Consider the following 13356-nt stretch of genomic DNA (forward strand, 5'->3'; position numbering starts at 1 on the left):
ATATGCATTTTTTTTTTTTTTTCAAAATCAAAAGTAATTTCAAATTTATATTTTCATTAATTTGTCAATTTTTTTATTCTCTTTAAAAAAAAAATATTTGAAAATTATAAAAATCGATTTATTATAAAATCATCATTTTTTGAATAATTTATATTATTTCAAAAGAACACACTGTCAGCAAGTAAGCTAGTGGTCAAGTGGGCAAGCTATTAACTTGTGAGTTTATGAGCGCCAGTTCAAATCCATGGTGACGTATTGAGTGTCGGGTTTACAAACTAAGTTGCACCTTGTATCATAGTTTAACAAAACTGGGTATAAGTTATTATAACAAGTTATTATTACATTTAAATAAATTATAAAATCTTAAGGTTTTTGACGCCAAATACTTTCTGGTACAGAACGAGTTGGTCGGCCACCATAAAAAACCTTCTCCCTCATTCTGTACCGGGAAATATTTGCCTCTAATAATTTTTTTATTAAATTTAATTCAAAAATAAATTTTATAAATTATTTAAATTAATAAAAAATTCATAATTATTATTATTTTTATGTCATTTAATTTTAATTTCAGTGTAAAAGTATAAAAAACAAAAAAAAATGATTCGTTACACATTTACCATCTTGTTTTAAAATAGTAACAAAACGAAAGAAAAAAATTATAAAAAAAATTAAAATTAAATGCAAAGACATTTATTTGCATAAAAAATGTAAAAATTCAAGATGTTGAAAAAAAATTAAGTTGTGAATCTTGTGGATATAACAAGGGATGAGTTGATAGACGAATGAGAGGACAAAAAGGAATTGGTTAAAAGAACCGACAACTACGAACTTGTTGGTACTTGTGTGAGTTTAAAATAATAATAATAATAATAAGAAAAGTTAAAAAAATAAAAAAGAAAAATAGTCGCGAGTCAACCTGGCACCGTCGAAATGTCTTTCTTCAGTTGGGGTAAAGGAGACAGAGATAACACTGAACAACCAGGACGTAATTTGCAGGATGGCCTCTTTCAAATAGCATCCCAAGCTTGTCACATACTCGTGCAGGTAAAAATGGCCTTTTTAGCTTTAATTAAAATAAGAGCTTCGTATCATTATGCCTTTTTTTCGCTTTTTCTTTTTTCTTTACTCTTTTATACCATCGCACCTTTCCAACAAGCCAAGTTACCAGCTAAAAGTTACAAAAAATAGTCGGTTTATTATAAAAAAAAAGGAAGGAAAAAAAAAACTGTCTGTGATTGGCCTCTATGAGAAAAAAAATAGCAAAAAAGTCACTTGCTTTTTAAATTCACTGAGGCTTATTGCCAACCACTTTTCATTATTACACAACTTTTATCAAAAAATAAAATATTAAAAATATTAATTTTTATATTTAAATATTGATTATTATCATTATTATTTTAAGCAGTAATTTTTAATAAATGAATTATTTTTTTTCTCTTGAAATTTAATTTGTAATTAGTATTTAAATAATTTACTATTGTTGTTGTTGTTGTTGTTGTTACAGGTTAATAATACACATAATATATCATACGGTGGAAATAACACCGTAACAAATGTTGCATATTCAAAATATTCACAAGAACAACCTGGTCCAAGTACATCAACTCAAAGTGAAACCAAAATATCATCATCTCCGAAATCATATGAAAATCGTTCAAGGATCAAGGATCAAGACGTTGTTGTATTATTACCACAACGAAAAACCAGAACACCACGTATTAAAAATAAACTCTCGGTAAGTTATCATGTAAAAAGTATTTCAACAAATTATAAAAAAATTCAAAATCAATTATAAAAAAGCCAAAAAAAAACAGCATTAAAAGCTCAATAAAAAAACCAACAAATTTTAATTAAAATTTTATAAATTTCTACAATAAATAACACTTGATGTTTGATGAAAAAAAAATAATTTTCAAAACAAACAAAGCAGATAAACATTTAACATGATAAATAATTTTTTTATTACCTTTTTTTTGTTAATTTTTCTTTTGAAAAAAAAAAAGGATATAATATGCAATGCATGCAAGAATAATTTGGGTCATAATTTGAATAGTCTGTATATTACAAGAATATGTATATATATTAAACACGAGTATCAAATTTGAATGTCGAGTAAGGTCAGGGTTAAAAGGTGCTCATTAAATCACTAGCTAAACTCTCAAAATTTATTCTATAAATTTTATAATATGCACATTAAATTGGTTTGTATAATATATTATTATGATATATATTTTAATCGACGTATATAGTCCTCTATCTTGTCTGTTAATTTTTTTTTTTTTGTTGATAAATTTTATCGTGTCGGGACACGAGAATAGTAAGACCTAAGACGCCAATAAAATAAAAAAAAGCAATAAAAATAATAACGACTATACCCCCATGACAACCAAGATTCCAGTGTTTTTTTTTTTTTTTTTTTTTCTTTCATTTTCTTAATCCTCTGCATCTTTTTCTCGTCTCCCTAGAATTTTTTTTTTTTTTTACCTCTTTATATTTATATACATAGATGTATTTTTATTATATTTTATTTCGACTTTTTATCGTCAGTGTATTTTTGTACATCGTAAGAAACTCGACGCCGTCTTACTCGTAAGTGTTCTCATATTCAATTGGTCTTTATTTCATTTCACAGACTATACTGAACGACAAGTACTTAGTGTTGTTTTCCATCCATCCAAACTTTACTCGGCTCATCACAATATACTCTATCTATTTCTTTCATACATGCACTTTTTTTATTTTAAATTATAGATACTAAATTAGATCGCGGGCAAGGTACATTACCAAATTTACGAAAAATTTCACGAATAATTTACATAGATGTACAATACCATTGTGAAAATTTAAAAAATTTATTTTCGTATCATTTAACAAACCATATACTTTCCATTTGAAATATTTAAACTTTTTTTTTTCCTACAAAAATTGTCAACTCTTTTATCTATTTTTACTGTCCTGAGCTTTTTTTGAGCTTGCAATTATTAAAAATTGAAACGTTAATATTTTTATCAAAACTTTAATAATATTTATATGTATTTAAAAATAATTTAATTAATAAACAAACATTATTTATTTAAATAATAATATATATTTAAATTTTGAAAAAATTAAATACCCCGAGGAAGTTAATGGATTATTTGCATTTAGTATTTTTGAATATATGTATGAATTTTGAAATGTGATAATGTAACGGATGTGTGATGATTAAATACAAAATGATATTATCGAGTAATAATTATTCGCATAATATTCACTTGTATATATAAACACACAGAGTGTATAATATTATATATATTGTATATATTGTACAAACAAAAGCCCTCAAGCTCACTCTAATATTCTAGTTGATGGTCATTTCTCTTTCGTTTTAAACCCTTCTAGCTAAACCACATAACATTTTCTATCTATCTGTTTATATATTATATATATACACACACATGTACATATGCATTATTATTATTACTATTCTATTTGACTGAATGTTATTATTGTCTTTATGTTCAAACGCCTGACTCAAACCAATTCACCACTGTGTGTGTTGTACACAAGAGTACATTTTGTTAATGTTTTCACGTAATATAACATCAAATGAAAAATTAATCGAGCGTATTGTGATTGTTAATTAGACTATTTTAAACTAAAATAATATACTTTTTATTTTTTTAAATATATTCTATATGTAAAACCTAATTTTACATCTATTTTTTTTTTTAATATTCAATTTTTTTTTTTTTTAATTTTTATGTTAATTTTATTACTAAAAAGGTTCTTTGATTATTGTTAATTATTTTAATTAAAATAATTAGTACATATTTATATCTGTTTTAATGTAAAATTGAAATTTTATTTTTTTATTTTTATATTAGTCTTATTTTTAGGATTTAAAATTTAATTGAAAATAATTATTTTAAGTATTTTTATAGTTTAAGAAGATTAATTTACTATTTTTTTTTTTATTTAAATAAAATTTTTTTTATCTAGTATTATCGAGGTGGTATTTGCTTCACTTTAATATTAAAATAAATTCTTTGCGTGCTTTAGAGTTATAACTGAAAAAAAAAATATAACAAAAAAAAAAATTATAGTATGTTATTCACACGAGCGATTATGGGGTGAAAGGGGAATCAAATGTCCAAAATTATAAAAGATAATAATATTTTTTTGATTTTTAATTCTCGAAAAAATAAATAAAAAAATATGATTAGTTTTTTTTTTATTCTTGAATTGTAATGTTTGAGTTAACTGTTGTTGAGCACGATCAAGTTGAAGTTGTGTGTTTGTATTGTTGTATTTATTAAGAAAAAAAATAATTTGTATATTTTGTTTACTCATGATGGAAAATTAATTAATTTCCATCGAGAAAAACTTGTATAGATTTTTTTAAAAGTCTTTAAAATGATTTATTGATTGCGAAATTTCATTTAATAATCAATTCACTTGAACGAATTTATTATGAATAAATATCAAGTAATTAAAGTAAAAATAATATCCAAAATAATCCTATGATTACTAACTACTAAGGAAACTTGATGACTCAAAAATTTCGAAAATAATTTTATATTTTGAGCTTAATGTCAAGTAAAATAATAATTTCATTATCAAAGTTTCAAAAAAAGATTTCAAATATATAAAAATTATATGATCCCAGATGGATAAAAACAAAAAAATGAAAAATTATTACTGTAATAAATGTTGGATAAAAAAGCTCATCAACTTTAAGACTGGCATATTGATTGTTACATATTAACATATTCAAAGTGTTATTTAAAATTAATATATATAATGTTAATAAGGAAGAAAAGATAATATTTTTTGAATTTATCAAGAAGAAGATTATAACGAAACATTCTAAAAGTTTTGGGGACTATGAATATCCTGCATTACGATATTACTACAAACCTTCGATATCAAAAGAGAGAAAGAGCAAGAGAAGAGAGAAAGGGAGAGACATAAAAGCTTGTGGCTGCTTTTGCGATCGATAATACTCGAAAGGTACCCATAAGAAGCTTAAATTGCGCATCCATAATAAAATATATATTTACATAAATATAAATAAAATAAAAATACATATATTTTATTTAAAATAAATATAAATAATTTACATTTAAATATTTAAACAACATTAATTAATTAACAACTATTAAAATTAATATTAAATTTTATTTTTTTTTAAATTATTTTTCATTTTAATAAATCAATATTTTACATTATTTATTTAATTTTTTTATTTATATAATTAATAGAGCTTTAATCACATTAAATTCAATTTTCATTTCAAATTTTTTAGTATATGTTAATGCAGTTATTTTGAATCAAAAAAAAATATTAATTAATGTGATTTTAAATTCACGAGTATATTTTTATTTTCAATTTTAAATATATATTTTTTTTCAAATGGGATATAATTTTTTTTAACCTAATTAATAGCATTTTTTAAAAGCTACATTAAATTTAATTTTTGAGTATTTTTTATTTTTAAATAATATTAATTAATTAAGTTTTAAAAAATTTATATTACACTGAAACTTTGGGTATATTTATGGTATTTTTTCGAATAAAAAGATTAAATGATATGCATGTCAAGAAACAATGATACTGTAGACAATTTTCTACTGAAAAATAAAAAGCTTGAAAAATAAAAAAAACAAAATTACAGTCTTCCCTGGTGTATATTGGATAGCTTGCACTGAAGGCATCATTAGAATAAATGTTAAACCAATGTCTTATGTCTTTCATGGAATGGCCAATTCTCTGGGTACTCATATTGATACTTAATGCGTGACAAGATGCCATTTTCAGAGCTTTCAGCTGTGTCTTATCTCAACTCGCGTATTAAGAAGAAAAAAATAAAATATATATAATTACCCCAAGGCCATAATGACAATAAAATAAATATAGGGATAATTATTTCTTTGAAAAAACAATCAAAAATGACTCATCTAATTACTAAACTAACTTAAACTTTTTCACACTAAATATTTCTTTTTTCTCTTAATACTATCTATATACAAAAAAAAATCCTAATAAAAAAAAGTAGCTTTTATTCATAATAAACAATATTAATTAAAGCAAAAAATATTAATTAAAATAATATATATTTTTTTTAAACAATTTAAAACTCTATTTTTTAAAAAACAAATTGAATTTTTTTTTTTTTTTTTCGTTTCATAGATCTTTCAGACAATTTGTTTAAATATAAAAAAATAAAAAGCTCACTTGATTGTACATAAAAATTGATTTAAAAAAGTGAAATAAATAATTTATATGAAAAAAAAAAAAAAAAAAACAACAAGTAAATGAAGAAGAAAGGGAAAAAAAATAAATATACTTTGACAGATTTACCAAGATAATTTGAGTCAATTTGTGATATATAACGTTGTTAGGGGGTAAAAAGGTAAGGGGATTTTAATAGACGCATGCGAATGCATCGTGTTCAATATTACCTTATTCACATGCCAACTATTATTATCACGATTTTAATATACATGCAAACTCAACTGACATCGTGTTCTCACCAACAAATGTTTTCAGTTTTACTTTTGAATCACAACAGCAAACTTCTATACTCAATTCAAAAACTATATATAATATAAACAAGTGTTTAGTTTTTTTTTAAAACTAACCAACTTTAACACTATTAATTTAATGAAAAATAAAATTACATTAAATAATAATGACATTGTTAATCTTTCACTGATCGAGGTAAGTTTAAAAAATAACAAATCGATTGATTTCTCAAACAAAAAAAAATGCAACAACAAATTCACTGGCAAAGTAAAAATTAAAGTAATTTTTTTTATTTAACATACTTTTAATGTCAAGAAATATTATTATTATAAAAAAAAAATAATTTAGAACAAAGCAATTATAATAAAATTGCTGCAGGGTTTTAAAATACAACAACTCATAAAATAAATTTAACTTTAGTTTATTTCGTGAAGTTTGTGAAGCTTGGTGAAGCCCGGAAGTTTCAAAATATGTTAAAAAAATTCGCAAACAATTTATAAACAATTAATTATTAATAATATGAGGATATTTTGTTGTTTAATTTTATAAATTGATGTGTGATTGTATTGATAAGTGTCTCTCCACGTTAACGACATTTTTCTCGACGTCATATAACGTCAATATTGACCCATTTGATGGATCCCAACGGCATATAGAAAATCGTTATTAAGTGTACATTGAGTTAAAAGCTTTATACATAAATTCAAGTAAAATTTTAAAATATAATAAAATAAATTGAGTGGTAATTTTAGCTGTAAAAGAAGTAATAATAAAATAAAAAAATTTCTATTGCTAATTTTTGTTGGTACGCTTTGATCGATGGTACGTTAATCATTGCAAAAGGTTTTTTTTTTGTATAAATGTGAACTTTAAAATAAATTATTTTTGTCTCTTTTTTTTAATATTATTTTCAATTTTACCCTTTACTTTTTTATACCATTGACGTTTGCGGCCAAAGTACGACGACGACGACGACGACGACGACGACGACGACGACGTGAAAGCTCAACTAATTTCATTTAAAATTAAATTAACTGATATCGAAGCTTTCTACTGGACACTTGGAACTTGGTTACTTTACTGATCATTTTACTTGAATCAAAAAAAAAATTATTTTTTTTTTAATTATCAAGGTTTCCAGAGAATATCGGAAAAGGGTTCATTTATTATTCTATTAATATTGTTTCATTTTTTTTCTTCATGTTGATATTGACAATAATTTTATTTTCTTCCATTTAAAAATTTAAAAGTAAAAGTATTTTTATTATTTATAATTTACAGGGTTTTAAAGTATATCTTTATATTTTTTTTTTATGGTTTTTTGTTCGAGATATTGTTGTTGTTGTTGAATTTGTTTTTGATATTTAAATTTATGTGGTTGACGAGAAGATATTGTTGAGTATTAAATATTTTTAGATGAAAAAAAAAATTATAGAAATTAAAAAAAAATGATAATTGTTTACCTTTATAAAAAAACAAAATTTATAAATTATAAATTATAATAAATATGAGTTTGTTAATAAAAAAAGGGAAATTGAAATTATCAAGTCAAAAAAAATTCGAAATAAATGACTTCTTTTAGTTACTGCCACATAAATTTATCCATTAAATCTCTAAGAAATTGATTAAATTAATTATAAATATTATTAATTTATTTATTTATTTATAAAAAAATTAATAATTCAAATTTAAGTAATTGAAAGCGAAGATTGAGCTATCTAATGGCGAAAGTATTAACTATCAATTCTTTCACAGTCGGTAAAAATAATACTTGTCATTTTAAAAAAAGATGACACGTATATATGTCATCTAAAAAAAAAACATAAACAAAATATACAAATAAATAAAAATATAAATAATTTATTTACAATGAATTAATTTAAAAGTAAAATATAATTGTCAAAAAAACAATAGAAAAAATGGTTCAATATTGAGTGAACAGAAAAAAATGAGTAAAAAAAAATTATATAATTAAAAGTTTATTATTTACAAACATCTAAAAAACAAATAAAATAATAATAAATAAATATACTGATAACGAGTTATTTATTTGGAACGTTGGCAAAATAAATTGGAGCTTCGGAAATACCAAAGGAAATGAGAAATGAGAACATTTATTTATTTATCTGTGTTTTGACGTGCAACACTAAACCAAAACAACTTTGACAATCGAAATTCCAACTGTATTTTTAAATTACTATTGTATCAAATTACACGACATAGTGCTAACATGTAACTTAAATTATTCCAATGTGTTAAATATTATTTATCATCAAATTAAATATATAAAATTGACAATTTAATAATTAATTTATCCTAACCTAAAAAAAGAAACTTGTTGCTAAATTAAAAAGTAAATAAATAAATGTAAATTTTTAATAATCCAAAATGACTGTGTCTAGAATTTTAAGTAATCAAAATACTGAGAAAAATAAAACCTCAAGGTTCAATGAATTATCAGCAAATACGGTAAACTCCTAAAAACATAAACAATAAATTAAAAAATTGAAAAAAACAATAAAAAAAACTTGTTGAATAAAAGCATACTTATCTTGTATTTTTTTTTCAGCAAAATAAGCATTCAAGTTTGTTTAATTTGTATTAATAAATAAATAATTTTGTTTTTATAATTTAGACTGTATCTGAAAATGCAAGACTTGGTACAACATCTCCACCAGTTGATGATGATCTTGACCTGTGGGATCACTCCGGCTTCATGCTAAGAAGCGACTTCAATCACCACAACAACAATCAATCCAAGTTAGTCAAAACAATCTCCAACAAACAATAAACAACAAAAACAAATTTATCAAATAAAAAATGTCTTGTTTCAGATGTGGATCACATGGTTGGTGCAGACCAAGCTGCATACCAATAACCATAATATTAATTCTAATTGTTTTAGTTGTTTTATTACCATTGATTGATCATCAAGATCAAAAAAATAACAACAACAATTCAAGTGAATTTGGTAGTGATTTTATGTGTATGAACAGCTGCAAAATATCACTCACTGAATCAATACCCATTGGAATGATTTATGATAAAAATAAAGTACTCCATAAAAGTACCTATCAAACTTGGATAGATTTAATAAATTCAGCTGAGGATAAAATTGAAATTGCATCGTTTTACTGGACAATGAATAGAAAAGATGTATATCCTGATGATAGTGCAAAATATGTTAGTTTTATTAATAATATATTTTTTTTTTTTTACATTATTTTATTAGGGTAACTTTATGTATTTTTTTATTCAAGGGTGAAGATGTTTTTGCAGCACTATTAGAAGCTGGAAGAGATCGTGGTATTAAACTTAAAATTGCACAAAGTATACCATCTCAAATAAGTCCAAATATTGATACAGAATATCTTGCTAAAAAAGCAAATGCCAAGGTGAATTTATAAATAATTAAATTGTAAATTTGTTTGATTAATTGTTGATTATTTTTGCAGGTAAGAAATTTAAATTTCGTTGGATTATTTGGTAGTGGAGTGTTGCATACAAAACTGTGGCTGGTTGATCGAACTCATGTTTATATTGGCTCAGCAAATATGGACTGGAGATCATTGACACAAGTCAAAGAACTTGGAATTGTTGCATTTAATTGTTCATGTCTTGCTAAAGATATTTCGAAAATTTTTGACGTAAGAAATTAATTAATTGATAAATTAAATATTGTAAATTAATATAAGCTGAGAAATTATTGTTTTAATTGATTAATTTAAGGTGTATTGGAAAATTGGAGGTGATGGAAAAATTCCAGTTAAATGGCCAGACTCGCTGAGCACCAAAGTAAATGTTGATAATCCAATGAAATTTAATCTTGATCAAAATTCATACAGTAGTTTCATTTCAGTGAGTATTAAAAAACAAAAATAAATTTATTTTACATAATTAAATAATTATTTTATAATTATTTAGAGTTCTCCAGGACCATTATCACCAAAAGGAAGAACAAATGACATAGATGCAATTTTAAATTGCATTGATAAAGCTGAAAAATTTATTTACATATCTGTTATGGATTTTTTTCCATTAACAATTTACACACCGAAAACAAAATTCTGGCCAATTATTGATAATGCACTTAGATCAGCAGCAATTAATAGAAAAGTAACAGTTAGATTGTTGATATCTTGGTGGAAACATTCAAGAAAATCTGAGGATAATTTTTTAAAGTCACTTGTTGATTTAACAGATAGCTATGAAAATGTTAAAATTGAAGCTGTTAGTATTGCTTATTAATTTATTCAAAAGAATACATGAATTATAATATTATAAATATTTTAAATAATTTATATTTATTTACAGAAAAGATTTATTGTCCCGACAAATTCAAGCTATGATAAAATACCATTTGGAAGAGTCAATCATAATAAATACATGGTTACTGATATTGCTGCTTATATTGGAACTAGCAATTGGTCTGGTGATTATTTTATTGATACTGCTGGTAAGTTTAAATATTTTTTATGATTTTTCATTTGTTGTTTATGTCGATGGAATAATTGATTTAATTTATTTACTTTTTTCAAGGTGTTGGAATTATTTTTGAAGATGTTGGTGATAAAAATAATAACAGCATTAGACAACAGCTTGAAGAATTATTCCTTCGTGATTGGAATTCACCATATGCATTTTCATTAAATGCAACATGTAATAATCCCATTGATGAACAATTTAGATCAAAAATTAGTTACTTTTTACCATTTCATGGTCATCATATTCGTGCGTAGACTAGAAAAACAAAAGTAACGCTTTTTTTTTACATGATAAGACTAAATTTCGATTTGTTTTTTTTTTCAACTTGAAAATTAATAATAATCAATGTCTGATAAGATTTTTTTTCTTCTGAATTTAAATCTGTTTATGATCTTGGTGTCTTCTCCAACCCATGAAAAATATTCTCCTACAATTATTATTTTAATTGTTAAAAAATTGTAAATACTATAACGCAACAAGTATAAAAATAATGAAAATAATTTGTGAAAAACAATCATATATCTAATTAAAATTTTATAATAATAAAAAACATAATCAATTATTTTAAATATTTTTTTATTATTTTTTCTATTAATATTTATGAAAACTATGCGTGCCTTTGTTAATTAAAATAATTTTGCAATATAAAATGCAAACTAGCACAGATTATATCTAGAAAATAAAAAAAAATGTATAAAATTTTTTTTTTGTTAATTAAAACCTCCCATGGTTATTTTGTTTACCAATATTAAAATTGTTTAATATTTTTAACGACAAATAAAGTTGTCAATAAAAAAATGTGAAAATAAATTTTTTAATTTAAATAATAGAATAATAGATTTATTTAATGAATGAAAAATAAATAAGATTTTATTTGAAGATAATTTCACTAGTAATAAAATGACAGGATCGAAAAAAAAAAAAAAATTGAATGATGTCATTGGAGAATCCAACCCGGAACATATTAAAGAAAATAAAATTTATCATCAGGATTTTTTTTTTATTTACTGTAATTATTTATCAAACATTTTCTCAGTTATTTTTATGAAATTTACTATTTTCCATAGAGAGCGCATCGAGATGTTAATTAAATATTTCTATCACGTATGAACAAGCGTAAATGACGAGTTGACTTTTAAATGATTCATCATTGCATTGTGTCTCTATTCTGACATTTATAATTCTGTCAACTCTCAGGTAATCATCAAAGCTTAACAAAAGAAAAAAAAAAATACTTAAAAAAACATTAACTTACATCAGCAATAATCATTGTTAAATAAAAAAAAAAAAAAAATTCCATAATAATTTATTGTTAATCGTCATTTGTTGATGGATAAATTTATAATAAATTTTTGTTTTTGAAATTGTTTTATCTGTTTATACAACTGTTGAAAAAAAAATCATAAAAATTGTTAGGAATATGTGCTGGTAACTTTCACTGGAATTAAAATTTAATTGTAAAAAAAAATATCTAAAAAATAGCTATGGAAAAATTATAAATCATTGAAAAGCAAATTCTTTGTGTTGAACTCATTTATCTATAATCATGTTGAAAGTTTTGATTGTCCGGATGACGTGAACGTAATATGCTCTGTTGAGAAAGTTCAATAACCACAAGGTAATATTACAAAAAAATTATTTCATGTGTTAACATATTAAAAAATAAATAAACGAAAATTCAAAAAATTATTTTGTGTTTATGTATGTTATTAACATTTGCGTATTTATAATTTTATTAGCAAAATATTGTGGGAATTTTAATTTAGAAAAGTGTGTTAATTAATTGACAAACAATTTATTTAACTAAATATTAAATTATTTTTAAACTTTGTAAATACAAAGAAAAATTGCTGGATGTATTGAGAATTAAATAATTTTTTTTATTTTAATGAAAAGGCTCTTAATAAAGTAAACAATAATGGTAAAAAAAAGATTAGAATAATTGTTTGCAAGTGTGATAGTTAAATCGATGATCTAACTAATATTTTTCTTTTTTTTTTTTTAATTTTATTTGGCATTGAATTATTGATTAAAAAGATTATGGTATTGGAGTAATAAAATGGAACTTGAAAATATGCAAAATATGCATTTTAATATTAAAAAAAAAATAAATATGTAAACGTGATTTTACAGCTCTAAAAAAATGTGAAATATTAATCAACGTAAAAATGAAATAAAAAAAACCGCAAATGTTTAATAAAGTGTGAATCTAATTTTATTTTTTTTTGATAGAAAAAAATTGATAAATTAAATGGTAAATATAAATTGAAATTATTGTTGATTTCTAATAAATTTCTGATGAAAAAATAAATGTAATAAATTGTAGGAATAAATATTAATTGGCTTTTTTTATCTTTTAAAATT

At 22.8% G+C, this 13356-nt stretch overlaps 1 protein-coding gene across 3 annotated transcripts; it reads left to right on the forward strand.

Moving 5' to 3' along the window:
• Positions 1-915: 915 nt before the first annotated feature.
• Positions 916-12678, forward strand: LOC122856680 (5'-3' exonuclease PLD3-like). 3 transcript variants are annotated; one of them, XM_044158445.1, is made up of 10 exons: positions 916-1044; positions 1505-1735; positions 9143-9267; positions 9342-9690; positions 9768-9902; positions 9963-10154; positions 10237-10365; positions 10432-10737; positions 10822-10963; positions 11047-12678. In XM_044158445.1, exons 1-10 carry the CDS (start codon positions 931-933, stop codon positions 11244-11246), a joined length of 1923 nt encoding a protein of 640 aa, XP_044014380.1. In that variant the 5' UTR covers positions 916-930; the 3' UTR covers positions 11247-12678. The 3 variants fall into 3 exon arrangements, with proteins under 3 accessions (XP_044014380.1, XP_044014382.1, XP_044014381.1); XM_044158447.1 differs by lacking the exons at positions 916-1044; positions 1505-1735 and adding an exon at positions 6486-6702 and having other exon boundaries at positions 11047-12261; XM_044158446.1 differs by lacking the exons at positions 916-1044; positions 1505-1735 and adding an exon at positions 8277-8976 and having other exon boundaries at positions 11047-12261.
• Positions 12679-13356: the final 678 nt, after the last annotated feature.

This window comes from Aphidius gifuensis, linkage group LG5, assembly GCF_014905175.1.
Source record: "Aphidius gifuensis isolate YNYX2018 linkage group LG5, ASM1490517v1, whole genome shotgun sequence".
Taxonomy (NCBI): Eukaryota; Metazoa; Arthropoda; class Insecta; order Hymenoptera; family Braconidae; genus Aphidius; species Aphidius gifuensis.

What these genes read in the sequence shown, in the direction of transcription:
- LOC122856680 (XM_044158445.1), top strand. Translation starts at nt 931, where the DNA reads ATGTCTTTCTTCAGTTGGGGTAAAGGAGACAGAGATAACACTGAACAA. An exon ending in CTGATGATAGTGCAAAATAT is followed by an intron (nt 9,691 to 9,767) that starts GTTAGTTTTATT and finishes TTTTTATTCAAG; the next exon opens with GGTGAAGATGTTTTTGCAGC. An exon ending in TTATTTTATTGATACTGCTG is followed by an intron (nt 10,964 to 11,046) that starts GTAAGTTTAAAT and finishes ACTTTTTTCAAG; the next exon opens with GTGTTGGAATTATTTTTGAA.